This window comes from Scyliorhinus canicula, chromosome 18 (assembly GCF_902713615.1).
Source record: "Scyliorhinus canicula chromosome 18, sScyCan1.1, whole genome shotgun sequence".
In the NCBI taxonomy this organism is placed as follows: domain Eukaryota; kingdom Metazoa; phylum Chordata; class Chondrichthyes; order Carcharhiniformes; family Scyliorhinidae; genus Scyliorhinus; species Scyliorhinus canicula.
Genome location: NC_052163.1, coordinates 55,337,409 through 55,358,247, shown reverse-complemented (window position 1 = coordinate 55,358,247; position 20,839 = coordinate 55,337,409). Strand labels below are relative to the sequence as shown.

Sequence of the window (20,839 nt, the reverse complement as noted above, 5' to 3'; positions counted from 1 at the left end):
AGTTATCCTAAAAGCTCACATAAAAATAAACCGTTTGCAATTATACAATGTCTTTCACAGCCTTGGGATGTCCCAAAGAAAGGAAAATGTTGTTTCTTTCTCCGCTAGTCACTGTTTAGTTGTACATGTTGCTTCTATGCGGTCATTATTCCTTGTGGTGGCAGTGTAGTGTTTAATTTAATCCCTCCCTCTTCAGAGTTTGAGTTCATCCACTACAGGGTGCACTGTGATGCACCACCCGAACAATGGGTGTTGGCAGAGTGTCCAGCTCTTGGACGGCATCAAAGTAGATCCTGTACTTTCCAGTGTGGGTGATTGGTCAACAGTCAGGACCAAAACATAAGTTGAAATGTTATCTCTCGTTGCCCAGCAGTGCCACCCCAAATGCAATTCTGGAAGAACAACAACCAGCTTTTCCCAGGCGGATGATTGCTCCTGAGACCTCACTGGTCAGCAAGGCATCTCACTGTGTAGTACTTTAATTCACTGAGCAATCTGGGAATCTGATCACAACCAATTAAAGAAACCCTATTTTTGACAGGAACATGATGTTCACTAAAGGGAAATTACAATCTGAGGAATGCATGAAAATGCAGCACAAGGAAAGTGTCGCCTCAGGATCTGTTCTAGCTGTATTTTTTCTTGCTGAAAATGTTTCAGCAATCTACTTAAATCCCTTAAGATTTATGAGTCCTTTGTCAAAGAAATATGTTTAGTGAGTTAGCCTAAGGGAACGTCAGGAAGTGTTCTGTTTCTGCAATTATTCAGCAGCAACAACCCATCATTCATCAGATAATTGTAGCATAACATGTTTGCTAATGTCTGATCATGACTTGGGAGGTAAGTTTCTAAGTGCTCATTGGTGGCGGGGAATCTTGAGATTCTTTCCTTCCCTCCTACTTCCCTACGTACATCGGATGATTACAAAGCCACATTTTCCTCCATTTTCTAATAGTGCATTTGAGATGGTAATGATCCTCATTGTCACTGGGAAATTGGGAGTCTGGTGATTGAGGCTCGTGCGTTAGGAATGAGGGAGGTCAGGCACTGGTATGTTGGGGGTCAGGGTGGAAGAGGCCACGAGATCTGAGGGAGGTCAGGGCTGGGAGATCAGAGTTCAAGAGTTGGGGGGAGGGGCTGGGGATGAGTGCTGCCAAATTGAGGTCATGGATCAGGAACCAAAATTTTTGCAGCCATGAAATCGGGGGTTATGGTTGAGGAGTGATTGAAATCAGATGCCAGCAGATAGGGAGGTTGTGGGTTGGGAGCAGAGATATCGGTGAATCTGGAACATAGCAGGCCAGTTTGGGAGAGGAAGCCATGGTCACGTTCCTTTTAATGTGGAGTCTGAACTCCTACCTTTTGGGTGGCATTTTCTAGTGGTCCCATTAAGGAAGGTTGGTTTACCTTCTGTGTGCCTGAGAAAACTGCAGTGTGTGCTGTCGCAATTCAGCAACCAATTTGACAGAGGCCAAAAAGAGACATTAGGTCCTCAATTTGTATAAGCAGCTGGTCTTATGACAGTTTCAGGTAAACACCCTGGATGACTAAAGGCCCATGTAACCTGTGTGGTGTCCCCACACACACACCCACAACACCCCCACCCCCTTCCCCCACACACATACACACCCCCCCACACACACACAGACCACCATACACACTGAGTTGATGCTCCCGGTACTAACATATACGTCATACATTAATAATATAAAAGTCAATTTCTAAACAGTTTAAAGTTAACATTAAATAAAGGGCAAAACATATTAGTTGCTTTTAAAATACCTTATTTTCAAATCGAGATTATATTTGCAATATGCCTTTCACATCACATCAAACATATGTAGCTCAGGTCTTTTTTATTGTTTTAAATATCTCTGTGTACAATGGTTGATAGACCTCAGACAGTGGCCTTTTTCCCAATGCACCTTTGTGGCAGATGCTTCAAACTTAGGGCGTCCCTCATCACATAGTCCTGTACCTTGGAATGTACCAGTCTGCAATACTCAGATGTTAGCAGGTCTTTGCACTGGGAGATCAGCAGGTTTTTGGGCAGGTGAAAGTGTCTTTGACGCAGTTGATGGTCCTCCAACAGCAGGTAGTGCATGCGTCTCGGGGAACAGTGCGTAAAACAGTGAGTCCCAAGTAATGGAACCGCCTGGGATGAACTTTGCCAAAAACCACTGTAACCTTTCCTGAAGGACTGGGGTAATGGGCTCTTATCCATGGTAGCTGCCTCGCAGTCAACTTGGGGAGGGGGTGAAACTTTGGGCAGGACGGAAAGACTGATTTGGAGGGCTTTTCTCACTATCATCCAAACTTTGTCTTGGTGCCTGTCTGAAAGTTCTGGTGATGAGGCATTCTGCCAAATAACTTTGACAATCCACTCCAAGAACCAGTAGTTCATATTGCATGAATATTGAGCTGTTCCCTCTACAATTGGCATCCTTGTATGCTATCCTGATGAGTGCAAGACAAAAAGCTTTGACAGCATATTTTTTTTTTTCAGTGTGGATCCTGTTGTGAGCCTGTTTGATCAGTTTGTGGGAAATCCATTAAGTTTCAGCAAGATCCTCATATTGAGTTACTGTAGAGTGGCATTCAGTGCACAACTACACCAATGTCAGAATAATTCCAAGGTCAGATCTTATAGAACTCCCTTCCTTCCTCACAAGGCAGCTGAAAAAGAGATCTTTGAATATTTTTAAGACAAAGCTAGATAAATTCTTGATAAACAAAGGGGTGAAAGGTAATCTGGAGCAGGCTGGTCAGTGAAGGTGACGTTACCATCAGATCAGCCAATGATGACCTGACAACCATTTATTCAACGGTCACTTAGCATTTCAAAACTTAACATTTCAAAACAAAGTCCGATGGACCAAATTAAAAACATATATAACTTGTGCTAAAATATTTCTTGTGACATGCGAAGTTTGGAACACCTTTGTACTTGCCTTTCATACACGGCCTGACTTCTATACCATGGTTCACAGCATCTCTGTGCTGGTGTGAATTTTGCCTTCCAAAACATGCTCGACTCCATCAATACTGCAGGAAGGTCTCAAATTCCCACTTCCACAATGCTGCTGGCAACGTGCGGCCCCTTTATCCCACCCCTCTGAAAATTGCCAGCATCAGGACATAGGGGATGGGAATCCCAGAGGTGGTCCTGTCCAGCATTTTTAAAACCAGCCTGACACTCTTTGGCCCTGCGTTGGGATGGGAAAATCAGCCCAAAGACATTGGAAGAGGTCAGTGACATTGTACCCATTGTACTTGTTGTCACTGTGATATTTACCTTGTCTTGCCCTCTGTCACCCTATCTTTCCTCTCTACAAGGAAGTGGAGGATATGTTCCCTCCAGTGTACCAGCAACATGGGCAGCACGGTAGCATGGTGGTTAGCATAAATGCTTCACAGCTCCAGGGACCCATGTTCGATTCCCGGCTGGGTCACTGTGCGGAGTCTGCACGTCCTCCCCGTGTGTGCGTGGGTTTCCTCCGGGTGCTCCGGTTTCCTCCCACAGTCCAAAGATGTGCGGGTTAGGTGTATTGGCTATGCTAAATTGCCCGTAGTGTCCTAAAAAGTAAGGTTAGGGGGGGGGGGGGGGGGGGGGGTTGTTGGGTTACGGGTATAGGGTGGATGTGTGGGTTTGAGTGGGGTGATCATTGCTCGACACAACATCGAGGGCCGAAGGGCCTGTTCTGTGCTGTACTGTTCTATTCTATCTATGAACATAAACAGGCCTTAACAATTAACAGGCCTCTGGAGTTCCAAGGCCCTATGCACACGCAATGCAAAACAAAATGCCACACAGCTCAGATTCACCTGCTTAAATCAATCATTTTAACAGTGTCTGATTTTATACCAGTGAAATAAAGTAGCTGGGATTTAAGAAAATTTGTTCTCTGATTAAGAGCTTAATGGTGCATGACAGGCCACACCAGTGAATTCCTGACCACATATGAATTTTCAACAGCGTTGCTGTAACTTAACGTAATCCTCACTTTATAGAAATGAAAACTCATCGCCTTCTGTCTGGGCCTCAAACACATGCACCTCCCTCCCTTAGTCCTCTCTCCTTCAACTGACAGGCAGAATAAATCTAAGCTTTTCATCAAGTGATCACTCATTTCAGATCTGCTTGCATCAAGTCCTTTCATCCCTGACTTCCAAACCCTTCTTCCTTAACCTGAGTTTTTCAACTTGGAAACAAAGAGGCATCTCATCACAAATGCCCAGAAAATCCCTGACCTATGAAATCTGAAAGAATCAAATGTGGCAGAGAGCTAAAATTTCCACCATGCTCGTTTTTCTATATTTAAGGAAGGATATTGGAGGCAGGAGAGTGAAACTTAACTAAATGGGTCCATGGGATGAGGGCGTTGTCCTGTGCTGAGAGGTTGAGTTACACTCTGGAGTTTAGGAGAATGAGAGGTGATGACATGGAAACGTACAGCATTTGGAAAAGCCTTGCCAGGGTAGACACTGAAAGATTGTTTCCTCTGGTTGGAGAATCAAAACCACGGGCACACTTTCAGGATCAGGGTCCGATCACCTAGGACTGAGACGAGGAGAAATTACTTCACCTAAAAGGTTGTGGATCTTTGGAATTCTCTACCCCTGAGGGTTGTGGATGCTCCATCATTGAATACTGTTAAGACCGGGATAGAAACTTTTGGTTTCTTGGGGAATCAAGGGATTTGGGGAATGGGGAGGCAAAGTGGACGTGAAGCCGAAGATCAGCCCTGATCGGATTGTAAGGCAGCGCAGGCTCGCTGGACGACATGGTCTACTCCTGATCCTATTTCTTGTGTTCTTATGAAGTGCACTTCCCATGTTCACAGGTTGAGAAGCAGCGAGCTGATCTTACCAGGGAACTGGAGGATCTGACTGATAAACTGGAGGAAGCAGGTGGAGTGACTGCATCCCAGGTAATAATTCAGAGCTACTTTTCACTGGCTGCTCACAATATTAATTAATACTGACTTTTATTCACATTGGAGTATTCAGATACAGGCACTTATAGGGGCCTTTCTCAATTCCTGTGAGGGCTAGACAGAGAAAGCTTAAATATGCAATGTGATTGACTCTTAAATGCCCTCTGAAATAGCCTAGCAAGCCACTCGGTTGTATTCAACCGCTACAACAACATAAAAAAGAAATTAAACCGGACGGACTACCTAACATCGAACGAGGCACAGGAAATGACAACGGGAAACCCAGCCCTTTCAACCCTGCAAAGTCCTCCTTACTAACACCTGGGGGCTTGTGCCAAAGATGGGAGGGCTGTCTCACAGACTAGTTAAGCAACCACCTGACGCAGTCACACCCACAGAATCATACCTTACAGACAATATCCCAGACAGCAGTATCTCCATTCCTAGGTATGTCCTGTCTCACCGGCAGGACAGACCCAGCAGAGGCGGCGGCACAATGGTATGCAGTCGAGAGGGAGATGCCCTGCGAGTCCTCAACATTGACTCTGGACTCCATGAAGTCTCATGGCTTCAGGTTAAACATGGGCAAGGAAACCTACTGTTGATTACCATGGACCAGCCATCAGCTGATGAATCAGTACTCCTCCATGTTGAACACCACTTGGAGGAAGCACTAAGGGTGGTAAGGACGGCGAATATGCTGTGGGAGGGGCGGACTTCAATGTCCATCATCAAGAGTGGCTTGGCAGTACCACCACAGACCGAGTTGGCCGGGTCCTAAAAGGACATATCTGAGGGATCCATCAAGAGGGAAAAATATACCTGATCTCATCCTCACCAATCTGCTTGCCGTAGATGCATCTGTCTATGACCGTATGGGTAGAAGTGACCACCGCACAGTCCATGTGGTGACAAAGTCCCGTCTTCATGTTGAAGATACCCTGCATCGTGTTGTGTGGCACTACCACCGTGCAAAATAGGATAGACTTTGAACAGATCCAGCAACTCAAGATTGGGCAGTCATGAGGCGCTGTGGGTCATCAGCAGTATTCAACCACAATCTGCAACCTCACGGCCCGGCATATCCCCCACTCTACCATTACCACCAAGCCATGGGATCAACCCTGGTTCAATGAAGGGGGCAGGAGAGCATGCCAGGAGCAACATCAGACATACCAAAAAATGAGGTGTCAACCTGGTGAAGCTACAACACAGGACTACTTGTGTGCCAAACAGCATAAGCAGCAAGTAATAAACAGACCTAAGTGATTCCACAACTAGTGCATCAGATCTAAGCGCTGCAGTCCTGGCACATCCAGCCGTGAATGGTGGTGGACAATTGAACAATTCACTGGAGGAGGCGGCTTCACAAATATCCCCATCCTCAATGATGGAGGAGCCGAGCACATATGTGCAAAAGACAAAGCTGAGGCATTCGCAACGATCTTCAGCCAGACGTGCCGGGTGCATTATCCATCTCGGTCTCCTCCGGAGATCCCCAGCATCGCAGATGGCAGTCTTCAGCCAATATGATTCGCTCCAAGTGATATCAAGAAACGACTGAAGGCACTGGATACTGCAAAAGCTATGGGTCCTGATAATATTTCGGCAATAGTACTAAAGACCTGTGCTCCATAACTTGCTGCACCCCTAGACAAGCTGTTCCATTATAGCTACAACACTGGCATCTACCCCGCAATGTGGAAAATTTCCCAGGTGTGTCCTGTACACAAGAAAGAGGACAAATTCAAACCAGCCAAATATTGCCCTATCCGTCTACTCTCCGTCATCAGCAGAGTGATGGAAGGAATCATCAACAGTGCTATCAAGCGGCATTTACTCGGCAATAACCTGCTCACGAACATTCAGTTTTGGTTCCGCCAAGGTCACTCAGCTCCTGACCTCATTACAGCCTTGGTTCAAACATGGACAAAAGAGCTGAACGCCAGAGGTGAGGTGAGAGTCATTGCCCTTGACAGCAAGGCAACATTTGACTGAGTATGGCATCAAGGAGCCCTAGCTAAATTGGAGTCAATAACTTTCTGTTAGTTGGAGTCATACCCGGCACAAAGGAAAATGCTGGTGGTGGTTGGAGGTCAATCATCTCAGCTCCAGGACATCACTGCAAAAGGTCTTTATGGTAGTTTCCTAGGCCCAACCATCTTCAGCTGCTTCATCAATGACCTGCCTTCCATCATAAGGTCAGAAGTGGGGATGCTTGCAGATGACTGCACAATGTTCAACACCATTTGTAACTCCTCAGATAATGAAGCAATCCATGCCCAAATGCAGCAAGACCTGGACAATATCCAGGCCCAGGCTGACAAGTGGCAAGTTACATTTGCAAGAGAGGATCTACTCATCGCCCATTGATATTCAATGGCATTACCATCGCTGAATCAACATCCTGGGGGTTACCATTGATCAGAAACCGAACTGGAGTAGGCACATTAATACTGTGGCTACCAGGGCAGGTCAAAGGCTTTGGGAGGTTCAGGAGGTGAATTACTCGCCTGCGGCGAGTAATTCACCCCCTGACCACCCCCCCACCCCCCACCCACCAAAAGCCTCTCCACCATCTACAAGGCACAAGTCAAGAGTGTAATGGAATACTCTCCACTTGTCTGGATGAGTGCAGCTCTAACAACACTAAGAAGCTTGACACCATCCAAGGCAAAGCAGCCCACATGATTGCTCCTCCTTCCACAAACATTCAAACCCTCCACTACCGACGAACAGTGACAGCCGTGTGTACCATCTACAAGATGCACTGCTGTAACTTTCCAAGGTTCTATGGACAACTCCTTCCAAACCCACGACCACTACCATCTAGAAGGACAAGAGCAGCAGATATCTAGGAACCCTGCCAGCTGGAGGTTCACCTCCATGTCACTCACCACCCTGACTTGGAAATATATCGCCGTTCCTTTGCTGTCACTGGGGCAAAATCCTGGAACTCCCTCCCGAACAAGCATTGTAGGTGTACCTACACCTGAAGGACTACAGAGGTTCAAGACGGCAACTCACCAACACCTTCTGAAGGGCAACTAGGGATGGACAATAAATGATGGACTAACCAGCGGTGCCCACATCCCGTAAATTCATTTTTAAAAATGCTTGTATAGATTTGCATTTGCTTGCAAAATTGTGGACAATGTCTTTTGAAATGGATTCATGACTTTCTTGAGGAGACATCTTTGTGCCATTTACCAAGTCACAGATACATTGCATCTGGACAAGACCTCCACTCATTTGTTATATCATGGTTCCCATAGTACTGATTCCCCCATTGCCAGAAAAAAAACAAATCCTTTTTTGTAATCCATTCCATCAACATTATCATCTTCTCATATGCTTCCTGAAAACCCACGTTATTCACCGATATGTGCCATTCTTCTCAGAAAGTGGAATAACTTCTTAGGGTCAAAGGTAAAAGAATGTTGCGGTGTGTTTTTTTAAAAATAATTTTTATTGGACTATTTTACAGAAAATATAAAATATAACGACAAACAATGAAATGCAACAGAATAACCCATAATAACTGTAACACCCCCCAGACCGTATCAACGCATGTATCACATCCCCCCCCAACCCCGATAAACAACAAGAGAACTTAAGAATAAATTAAAATTAAATAAACAAACATAGTCATCGTTTCCCCCCCCCCTTTTTTCCCTCCCCCTTCCCCCCCCCCCTCCCCCCCGGGTTGCTGCTGCTACTGTCCCCGTACCCTATCGTTGAGCCAGAAAGTTGAGGAAAGGTTGCCACCGCCTAAAGAACCCTTGTATCGTATCCTCTCAGGGCGAATTTGACCTTCTCTAGCTTAATAAAACCCGCCATGTCATTGATCCAGGTCTCCATGCTTGCGGGCCTCGCATCCTTCCATTGTAGCAAGATCCTTCTCCGGGCTACTAGGGACGCAAAGGCCAGCACACCGGCCTCTTTCACCTCCTGCACTCCCGGCTCCACCCCCACCCCAAAAATTGCGAATCCCCATCCTGGCTCGACCCTGGATCCCACCACCCTCGACACCGTCCTCGCCACCCCCTTCCAGAACTCCTCCAGTGCCGGGCATGCCCAGAACATATGGGCATGGTTCGCTGGACTCCCCAAGCACCTGACACATCTGTTTTCACCCCCAAAGAACCTACTCATCCTCGTCCCAGTCATGTGGGCCCGGTGCAGCACCTTGAATTGGATGAGGCTCAGCCGCGCACATGAGGAGGAAGAATTAACCCTCTCCAGGGCATCAGCCCATGTCCCGTCTTCGATCTGTTCCCCCAGTTCCCCCTCCCACTTAGCTTTCAGCTCCTCTACTGACGCCTCCTCCACCTCCTGCATAACCTTGTAGATATCAGATATCTTCCCCTCTCCGACCCAGACCCCTGAAAGCACCCTGTCACTCACCCCCCTCGCGGGAAGCGAAGGGAATCCCTCCACCTGCCGTCTAGCAAATGCCTTTACCTGCAGATACCTGAACATGTTTCCCAGGGGAGCCCAAATTTCTCCTCCAACTCCCCCAGGCTCACAAACCTCCCATCAATAAACAGGTCCCTCAGCTGTCTGATGCCCGCTCTGTGCCAACCCTGAAATCCTCCATCAATATTCCCCGGGACGAACCTATGGTTCCCCCTTAACGGAGCCTCCATCGAGCCCCCCACTTCTCCCCTATGTCGCCTCTACTGCCCCCAAATCTTGAGGATAGCCGCCACCACCGGACTCGTGGTATACCTCGTAGGAGGGAGCGGCCACGGCGCCGTTACCAGGGCCCCCAGGCTTGTATCCCCACAGGACGCCCTCTCCATCCATTTCTATGCTGCCCCCTCCCCCTCCATCACCCACTTGCGCACCATCGACACATTGACCGCCCAATAATACCCCGAGAGATTTTGTAACGCCAGCCCCCCCCATCTCTACCCCGCTCCAAGAAGATCCTCTTCACCCTTGGGGTCCCATGCGCCCAAACAAAGCTCATGATGCTGCTGGTCACCCTTCTAAAAAAGGCCCTAGGGATAAAGATGGGCAAACACTGGAAGAGGAACAAGAACCTCGGGAGAACCGTCATTTTGACAGACTGCACTCTACCCACCAACGATAGCGGCACCATGTCCCACCTTTTGAATTCCTCCTCCATCTGCTCCACCAGCCTGGTAAAATCAAGCTTATGGAGAGTCCCCCAACTCCTGGCCACCCGCACCCCCAGGTATCTGAAACTCTTCACTGCCCTCTTAAACGGGAGCCACCCAATTCCCTCCTCCTGATCACCCGGGTGGACTACAAATACCTCGCTCTTGCCTAAATTTAACTTATAGCCCGAGAAGCCCCCAAATTCCGCTAACAGCTCCATCACCCCCGGCATTCCCCCTTCTGGGTCCGCCACATACAACAGCAGGCCGTCCGCATACAGCGATACCCGATGTTCCTCCCCACCCCGCACCAGACCCCTCCATCTCCCTGACTCCCTCAACGCCATAGCCAAAGGTTCAATCGCCAGTGCAAAGAGCAAGGGGGTCAGGGGGCACCCCTGCCTGGTCCCACGGTAGAGCCTAAAGTACTCCGATCTCCTTCCATTGGTAACTACACTCGCCATCGGAGCCACGTAGAGCAGCCTCACCCATTTGATGAATCCCTCCCCAAATCCGAACCGCTCCAGCACCTCCCACAGGTACCCCCACTCAACTCTATCAAACGCTTTCTCTGCATCCAGCGCCACCACTATCTCCGCCTCCCCCTCCACTGCCGGCATCATGATAACATTTAGCAGTCTCCGCACATTCGTGTTGAGCTGCCGTCCCTTGACAAATCCTGTCTGGTCTTCGTGTATCACCCCTGGCACACAGTCCTCTATCCTGGTGGCCAGGATCTTCGCCAGCAACTTAGCGTCAACATTGAGGAGCGAGATGGGCCTGTATGATCCACACTGCAAGGGGTCCTTATCCCACTTCAGGATCAGAGAGATCAGTGCCTGCGACATCGTTGGGGGCAAAGCCCCCCCCCCCCCCCCCCCCCCCCCCCCATGCCTCATTGAAGGCTCGCACCAACAGGGGGCCCACCAGATCCGCATACTTTTTATAAAATTCCACCGGGAACCCGTCCGGCCCCAGGGCCTTACCTGACTGCATTTGTCCAATCCCCCTGATTAGCTCCTCCAACTCTGTCGGCGCCCCCAGCCCCTCTACCAGCTCCTCTTGAACCCTTGGGAAACATAGCATGTTCATGAAGCTCTCCATCCCCCCTCTCCCCATCGGAGGTTCCGACCGGTACAGTTCCTCTTAGAAGTCCCTAAAGACCCCATTTACTTCTGTCCCCTTCTGCACTACATTCCCACCCTTATCCGTCACTCCACCAATTTCCCTAGCCGCATCTCGCCTACGGAGCTGATGCGCCAACATCCTGCTTGCCTTCTCCCCATACTCATATACCGCACCCTGCGCCCTCCTCCACTGTGTCTCTGCCTTTCTGGTGGTCAACAAGTCAAATTTGGCCTGCAAACTACGCCGTTCCCCCAGCAACCCCTCCTCCGGTGCCTCCGCGTATCTCCTGTCCACATCCAGGAGCTCCCCCACCTGTCTCTCCCTCTCCTTCCTCTCCCTCCTTTTCCTATGGGCCCGGATGGAGATCAGCTCCCCCCAGATCACTGCTTTCAGAGCCTCCCAAACCATCCCCACCCGGACCTCCCCCGTGTCATTGGTATCAAGATACCCCTCAATACTTCCTCGGACCCTCCTACACACCTCCTCATCAGCCAGCATCCCCACATCCAGGCGCCAGAGCGGGCGCTGGTCCCGCGCCTCCCCCATCTCCAGATCAACCCAGTGCGGAGCATGGTCTGAAATCGCTATGGCCGAATATTCGGCATCCTGCACCCTCGGGATCAATCCCCTGCTCAGGACGAAAAAATCTATTCGGGAATAAACCCTATGGACATGAGAGAAAAAGGAATACTCCCGCGCTCTCAGTCTCCTAAACCACCAGGGATCCACCCCTCCCATCTGGTCCATGAATCCCCTCAGCACTTTGGCCGCCGCCGGTCTCCTACCCGTCCTTGAATTGGACCGGTCCAGTGGGGGATCCAGAACTGTGTTAAAGTCTCCCCCCATGATCAGGTCCGGAATGCGGCCCAACAAGCGCCTCATGAAGCCAGCATCATCCCAATTCGGGGCATATACATTAACCAGCACCACCTTCTCTCCCTACAGCCTACCCTTCATAATATATCTGCCCTCCTTGTCCGACATCACCTCAGCTGCCTCAAACGCCACCCTCTTCCTCACCAGAATCGCCACCCCCCGGTTCTTCGCGTCCAATCCTGAGTGAAAAACCTGCCCCACCCACCCCTTCCTCAGACGAACCTGGTCCGCCACCTTCAAATGGGTCTCCTGGAGGATAGCCACGTCCGCCTTCAACCCCATCAGATGAGAAAATACCCTAGTTCTCTTAACCGGCCCATTCAGCCCCCTCACGTTCCAGGTAATCAGCCGGATCAGAGGGCAACCCGTCCCCCCTCCCCCGCCGGCTAGCCATAGCTTATCGACTGCTCGCCCCAGGCCAGCTCGCCCCGCCCGACCCGTTCCCCATGGCGATAACGCCTCGCCTCCACCCCCCCGGCCACACCAGCTCCTTCCTGGCCATTCCAGCAGCAACCGGAAGTCCAATGTTGCGGTGTGTTGAATGACATGAAATACCTGACTATGTTTGTGGTATTATCACTGATCCTCGCTGGCCAGTCTGCCTTCTAGTTGGGAATAGAGAGCATTCAGCAAACATTTCTTCCAGTAGAGCATTAAGTGTAGGTCAGACAAAATTCCTTCAGCTTGTGGTAAATCAGTGGTCAGCAGGTTTATAGATTTGCATTCTTGTCCGTAATGTTTCACTAAACGCCCAGGGGGCTGAGGGAGTAAATGCACACAAACATTTGGTAACATTATCCGAACATGAAGGATTCCTGCTTCATTCCTCAATTTTGTTGTTGTTGAATTGATTGATTCCATTCACTGGCTGGGATTTTCTGGCCCCCGCTGTGTTTTCTGGCAGTGGAGATGGCTCACCATTGGCCGCCAGCAGAATCCTCCCACCCTGCTGAAGTCTACGATGTTTTGGGTGGCTCACCTGTCCTGCCGCCGGGGGTCACCTTGTGCCGGACCGGAAGATCCCACTGCTGGGAAGCTCGGAAAATCCCACCCCATTGTATCACCCTCCGTGCCCTGGGGCTGGGAAAGAGGGGAAAAAAATCAACCCAACCTCTTGCTCCTGATGTTTTCTCTGTCGAGAAGTGGATACCGGTGGTTCAGTTGTGATCCTTGATCAGGTAGCCTCCAGGCATTCCCTGTCTGGCTGTAAAGACTGGTTACAGGGTCATGGGGCTAGCACGCTTGTGGAACCAACCCAATCAAGCTTCCACTCCCATCAAGGATCTACACCTTAAGAATAGAAGAGGAAGAAAGTGTGGGAGGAAGATGGGCGTTATGGGTGCCATCTAGGATCCTCAGGTAAAAGTAAAGATTAGTATGGAGATTCTGAGACATTCCTAAAAATCGAGGAATGCATGTTAAAATTCCTGATGGACTGTAAGTTTGAGACACTTTGAGACGGTTCCATTAATCTAGTGGGAGTGGAGGTAACATCGTAACTTAAATTTTAATTGCCTCCCATTACATTGGATAGCGAAGATGTTTTAAGTTGGGTAATTTTTTTTATTGCTTTGGTATCTGGATAATTAGATATAATAGTGAAGGGAAGAAGATTGTTTCTCTGGTCCATCTGAGTGATATTTCTCTTGTCAATAATGTAAAATAGAGATTAGAAAATCGGCAGATATGTTGGATGGATTCTCCGCCATTGGAATTTTGCTGGCAGCCCAGGGGTTTCCCGATGGCATGGGGCTGCCCCACAATGGAAAACCCCATTGACCAGCCAGCGAAACGGAACATCCCACCGGCATGCTGAACCAGAAATTTGGCACGGCGGGACGGAGAATCCAGCACCTGGTGACTTATGAAAAAGTATTGTGATAAAGTTTTCTTCTCTCAGCAACCCAGAAGACACAAGTTTAAGATGATTGGCAAAAGAGCCAGAGGGGAGAAAAGCAGATATTTTTAACACAGTGTGCTGTTATAATCTGGAATGTACTGGCTATCGGGGTGTTCGAAGCAGATTTAATGGTGATTTTCAGAAGAAAATGTGATGCATAATTGGAAAGCAAAATTTGCGGGGCAAGTCAGAAAATGCAGTAGAGTGGGACTAACTGGATCATCTTTCGAAGAGAAGGCACAGGCAAATTGGGCTGAATGGCCTCCATCTGTTCTGTGAGATTCTCTGATTAATATAACACCTAAGTCTGTAACATGTGAGACTCCTTCCTGTCTGTTTCTTTTGTTCCCATTTCTTTTATTTTATTGTTTCGGTCTGTGGATCAATAATTGGGATGAGCCTTTAAGTAGAGAGAAGAAAGCTGAAGACTCCGTGTTTTGTAAGAGTCCTTCCTGTTTATTGCTTGTTACCCCCTTATCTCCACTTTCTTTTATTTTTGCCGTTACATTTTGTATCGATGGATAATTTGTGGACCTGTGCCTTTGAGGCAGTCTATATCTTTAATTTAAGCAGACAAAAGCAAAGGCCTATGCCTTTGATTCAAACAGAAGGTTCCAGAAGACTATGCTATTTTAGACAGGAGGTTGCAGACTGGCCAGTGTCAGTGATGACTTGATTTGATTGATTTGGCTGGTGGCCAATGAATGGACCTAAAAGGTTATGATCTGCCCGATAACGGGTGGTGATTGGATATTATTCCACTTGAATGTTTCAGAGTAACGAGGTTCCAGTTTGGATTCACTTTTGATCCTGGCAGCCTGGATTAAGAGATCTAACTAATTCTCTACGTAAGGCCACTGTCAGAGCTGACTCTCTCTCCAGCAAGTCTGGGTGTCATTCTCTTGAGACTGCAGAAGTTTGAAGTTAAACCACGAGCTGAAAGCAAGTTTTAATGAGAAATAAAGTGCCTACACAGAAAGATATCAGCCTGAATGTGAACCACTAGCTGAAGGCCCAGTCTGGTCAGAAATAAAGTGTCTCTCCAGAAAGCCTGTTGCCAGTGAGTATGAAATTTTCTAACCTGTGTGGATCCTGAATGAATGACTCTGCAGGGCACATAACTACCAGCTGTAAACCAGAGACTTGATCAACCAGCATGCTTTAATGATCTTCATATGGTGTGCTAAAGAACCATCATATGAAACAAAGACTCTTATCTTTTGACCTTCAACCTCATTATTTTTACCCGCCCCCCTGTCTGTCTGTATTGTGTGTGTGGGTAAAGGGTGGGTCAGTTTAAGTTAGTAGTAGACATTAGCTTGTCATTAACCAGTTGTATTTACTGTATGTTTCATGATTGTTTATACAGTGATTGTGTTTCAACTTACAAACCTGGTGATTGTAATTATTGGGCAGCCAAGGGACAAAGACTCAGGGAATTTTTATTATAATATTAATTGGTTGGGACGGCACAGTGGCATAAAGGTTAGCACTGCCGCCTCACGGTGCTGCAGACCTATGTTCGATCTCCTTGCACATTCTCCCTGTTTCTGCATGGGTCTCACCCCACAACCCAAAGATGTGCAGGGTAGGTGGATTGGCCACACTATATTGCCCCTTAATTGGGAACATTTAAAAATTCACTTGTGTTGTGACTCTGGGGCACTGCGTGTGGCTGGAATTGACCACACACTTGCCCAAGGTGGCATAACAGTTTAAAATCGCCTACTTGCCAGGATACTGTATTCTCAGGCTTTGTGTTTGGGAGAAGGGGAAGCCAGACTTTCGGCACCAAGGAACCGGTTTGAAGGAATCAGTTTGATTGGTTAACAGGTAACCAGCGGTTGACCAGGGATAATGTTCTGCCTGACAACAGTCAGCGATTGGTTCCTGCTGCGTGACATTTCTGAGAGAACCTTCCAGAAGTGATCAGACCTCAGAAGTGAAGGGAACTGTTTTCTCTCTCTGCTGTTTATTGGTGGGAGCTGTTAAGTGTAACAAAACCAGCAGCTTGTTGCTGAAGTAATAGAACTGATCAATTGTTTTAAAAGCAGTGAGTGTCTAGCATATCCTTTGCTGTGAACCTGGACTGATGCTGAGTCTGCAGGGAATGTGTGTTACATTGTGCTGTCTGTTCGATTAATTATATGGTTCGCAATAAATGGTGCTGTGACAGACCTGGGGCTGGATTCTCCGACCCCGCTCCGGGTCGTAGAATCAGTGTGGGGCCGGCCTGGTCAGTGCGGCGCTGGTCGGGTGCCACACTACGCGGCCCCCCCACGATTCTCCAGCCCGAATGGGCCGAGCGGCCATTAAAAAAAAACCCGAGTCCCGCTGGCGCCGTTTGAACATGCTCTGAGCCGGCAGGACCTCGGTGTGGAAGGGTCCGGGGCGGCCTGTTAGGGGGGAGGCGGGGTCCGACGCCGGGGGTGGGGGGGGGCCTCCGATGTGGCCTGGCCCGCGATCGGTACCCACCGATTGGTGGGCTAGCCTCTCTGTCTCCCGGCCTCCTTTCTTCCGCGCCACGCTTGTACTCCTGCACCATGTTGGGTCGGAGCCGGCGCGGACAACGGCGACACCACGCATGTGCGAAAATCGCACCGGTGGGACTGCGCATGCGCGGGTTCGCGCCGGACCCACTGCGCATGCATGCATCCCCCGGCACCCATTCCACGGCCAGATCAGCAGCTGGAGTGCCGTGAACCGCTCCAGCACCCTGCTGGCCCCCTGTAGGGGCCAGAATTGCTGATCCTGGGGCTGTGTTGACGCCGTCGTGAAACGCGATGGCATCATCACTTAGCCTCAGGATCATAGAATTCAGCCCCCGTAGTATATTTGACTCGACCAAAAACCTTGGGTCTTTAAGTGAATCTACTTTAACTGGTGTTAGGACTCTAGGTCAAGTGGGACTATAATTGACCGTGTACTAGCCCAGGGTGTCGTAACAACCAGGAGGCTCCAGCAACTATGGGGTTCACAGACCTGTACAGATACGAAATGATTTAGATTGCTGGTGCAATAGCAGAAACTGTTGTGTGGGTTTCCCATCCAGCGTGTTAAATTAAAGTTAGCCCCATAGATCTCTAAGTGAAAAACCAAGAGATTTGTAAAACATGCTGGTGACACATTAACGGTTCATTTACACTACCGTGCAAATTCAGGATTCCTCCTTTCAAATCCTATAATGGCCATTACCATTGGAACACAGACCCATGGCTTGTCTTCTGACAAGCTTTGAACAACTGCTTCCACTTGTATCGTGCTTTAAATGTAATAAAGAATCCCAAGTGGAGGCAGGACGGGGGGACACTGAGAGTCAGGGACCTATACACGGACGACAGGATCGCAACACTGGACGAACTGACAGAGAAATTTCGACTAGCTGGGGGAAACGAGCTACGGTATCTGCAGCTCAAAAACTTCCTACGAAAGGAGACAAGGACGTACCCACAACCGCCACGACAGACACTACTGGAAGACCTACTGGACGCAAGTATCCTAGAGAAAGGGAACTGTAGCGACATGTATGACCGACTGGTAGAAAGGGACGACACCGTACTGGACGCAACAAGAATGAAATGGGAGGACGACCTGGGGATGGAGATAGGGTGGGGATTCTGGAGCGAAGCACTGCATAGGGTCAACTCCACCTCCACGTGCGCAAGGCTTAGCCTGACGCAACTAAAAGTGGTACATTGAGCCCACTTAACGAGAAACCGTATGAGTAGGTTCTTCCCGGAGGTGGAGGACAGATGTGAACGGTGCCAAAGAGGCCCGGCCAACCACGCCCACATGTTCTGGTCTTGCCCCAGACTTGTGGAGTACTGGACAGCCTTCTTCGAGGCTATGTCCAAAGTGGTGGGGGTGAGGGTGGAGCCATGCCCGATAGTGGCGGTCTTCGGGGTTTCAGATCAGCCAGATCTATTCCTGGGGAGGAGGGCGGACTCCCTTGCCTTTGCCTCCCTGATCGCCCGCCATAGAATCCTGTTTGGCTGGCGGTCAGCAGCACCACCCGGAGCTGCAGACTGGCTGTCCGACCTCTCGGAATCTCTCCAAATGGAGAAAATCAAATTCGCCATCCGAGGGTCAGACGACGGCTTCCACAGAACGTGGGAGCCATTTATGCAATTGTTCCGGGACCTGTTTGTGGCCAACGAACAAGAGGAAGAATAGTCGGGTGGCCAAGAATCAGGGGAAAATGGACGGGAATCGGGGGAAGGTCGGGGGGGGGGGGGGGTCGTTGTGGGGGTTTGATGGCAAGCTGAGGCCCAAAACCAAACTATAAATAAATGCCTATAAACATGTGCCTCGGCCATATTGGGGATTGTAAAATATGTATGCCGGCTAAAGGGGGCGGCCACAATTGTTATTATGAAGATGCTTACCTGTAAATATATATGTTAATTTTTGCGTGTTTTTTTTCTCTAATAATTTGTAATATGTTGTATATAAAATATGAAAACTCAATAAAAAAACATTTAAAAAAAAAATAAAGAATCCCAAGATGCTTCGCATCAGCATTGTGGAACAAGAGAATATTTAGCAATGATTTTAAAGGAGTCCTCACAAGCACAAAGAATGAGTAATTAATTTCACACCGTTTACACTTGTAGATTGAATCTATCCACTTTAACATAATTCTGAGTTGTAGCCTGAACTTTATCAGAAACTGCTGACAATCAAATATGTGCCAAACGGGATGTTCCTCAAGGGACCACCCCTTTAAGGGCAAGCTGTGATTCCTCACACTTAGATTATTTTTAAATCTTTCTCTTGGAGATTGAGATGAATAAAAAGAGGGAGTCGGAGCTGCTGCGACTGAGACGTGAGCTGGAGGAGGCCACCCTGCAGTCGGAGTCCACAGCTGCAGCCCTTCGCAAGAAGCACGGGGATACGGTGGTGGAAATAACCGACCAGTACGAGAACCTGCAGAGGATACGATTGAAAACAGAGAAAGAAAAGCAGAGCATGAAGCTGGAGTTAGATAACATGGCCCTCACCATCGACAGCCTCCAAAAAGCCAAGGTATTGCAATTGCAGATTTAAAAATTATTAAAACTTGTAACTCCAAATATATTTCTTTGGGGTAGGAAACAGTGGGCGGAATTCAATCCCGCCCCGCCGTGTCCCGAATTCTCTGCCCCCCGAGATTCAGCGGGGGCGGGAATGGCGCCACGCCGGTCGGCGGGTCCCCGCGGCGATTCTCCAGCCCGCGATGGGCCGAAGTCCTGCCACTGACAGGCCTTTCCTGCCAGTGTGGTTTAAACCACCTCTGGTGCCGCGGGATTGGCAGAGCGGGCGGGCTCAGGGGTCCTGGGGGGGGGGGGCACGGGGCAATCTGACCCCGGGGGTGCTCCCACGGTGGCCTGGCCCGCGATCGGGGCCCACCAATCGGCGGACGGGCCTGTGCCGTGGGCGCACTCTTTTCCTTCCGCCCCGCCAAGGCCTTCCACACCAGCCGGCGGAGCGGGAGCCACTCCGGCGCAGGCCTAGTCTCTCAATGAGATGGCTTGGCCCCTAAAGGTGCGGAGAAATCCGCACCTTTGAGGAGGCCCGACGCCGGAGTGGTTCACGCCACTCTGTCCCGCCGGGACCCCCCGCCCCGCCGGGTAGGGGAGAATCCCGGCCAGTATGTCTGACCTGCATTGAGCACTCTGAATTAGTCAAAGTTTTTTCCCAGTGAACACTGGCACCACTGTGTCAATCAGTGAGGTAGAGATGGGGTTTAACTTGCGCCACTATTCAGTGGTGGCACGGTAGCACAATGGTTATCACTGTTGCTTCACAGCGCCAGAATTCCAGGTTCGATTCCTGGCTTGGGTCACTGTCTGTGCGGAGTCTGCACGTTCTCCTTGTGTCTACATGGGTTTCCTCCCACAAGTCCTGAAAGACACGTTGTTAGGTGAATTCTCCCTCTGTGTACCCGAGCATGCGCCGGACTGTGGCGACTAGGGGCTTTTCATAGTAACTTCATTGCAGTGTTAACGTAAGCCTACTTGTGACAATAAAGATTCTTTTTTTTAAACTATTAAATAAAAGTAAACAGAGTCTCTGCAAATTACAGCAAACAGTTTATTTAAACTTTTCTGCAAACTACAGCAGTTTATTACCCGAGACGGCACCAAGCATCATCTAAACCCGTCATAAACACCTCGTCTCCTCAATTTGAAAGCGTATGTTTGCCCTCAGCTTTAACATCTTTCACCTCCGTGATAAATTTGGCAGCAATTTACCTTTGTTCCTCTCTCAAAAATCATGTGGTACACGTGTAACGGTATCAGCCATTAAAGCTGCTACATGCTAATTAAAGCCGGCCCTGAGAATTTGTTATTTGTATTGTGACCAGGTGGCCAATGAGGCACAGATCCGCAAGCTGGAAGACTTGTTGTCAGAAGCCACTTCCAAGAATGAAGAGATGCAACGGTCGCTCACTGAGCAGAGCCTTGGCAAAACAAGACTCTCAGGTATGGGAGAAAAAAAAACATTACAAGGTTATTTCCATTTGGGCCATATTCAGAGGACCTGTTAAAAGCTTGCGTTTCAACACAATAGAAAGATTAGAGGGAACATGAGGAAAAGTGTCTTTCCCCAGAGGATTGGTGGGGGGGATGTTGGAACTCGCTATTTAGTTTGGTGGTGGAGGCTGAAACTCTCATCTCATTTAAAGGATTCCTGGATCAGCACCTGAAGTGCCGTAACCTGCAAAGGTACAGACCGGATGCCGGAAGGTGGGATTAAAATGGGCGGCTGGATTTTATTTTTGGCCAGTACAGACAGGATGTGCTGAATGGTCCTCTGTGCGGAGCTTTCCTATAGTTTAAGCGCATAAAAAGGTGATAGAAATGCAAAGCTCCTCTGGTCTACCCAACCTG

General features: G+C 49.0%; 1 protein-coding gene across 10 annotated transcripts in view; it reads left to right on the top strand.

Annotated features, from left to right (window-relative positions):
• The window catches only part of LOC119953289 (myosin-16), a 456,622-nt gene that overhangs the window by 341,127 nt on the left and 94,656 nt on the right, over window positions 1-20,839 (top strand). For 9 of the 10 annotated variants that reach the window (XM_038777388.1, XM_038777387.1, XM_038777393.1 and 6 more), the window contains 3 exons: window positions 4,845-4,931; window positions 18,747-18,992; window positions 20,314-20,431. In XM_038777388.1, coding sequence (XP_038633316.1) covers window positions 4,845-4,931; window positions 18,747-18,992; window positions 20,314-20,431 — 451 coding nt within the window. The remainder of the gene's footprint in view (window positions 1-4,844; window positions 4,932-18,746; window positions 18,993-20,313; window positions 20,432-20,839) is intronic. The other variant, XM_038777389.1, reaches the window with a different exon arrangement.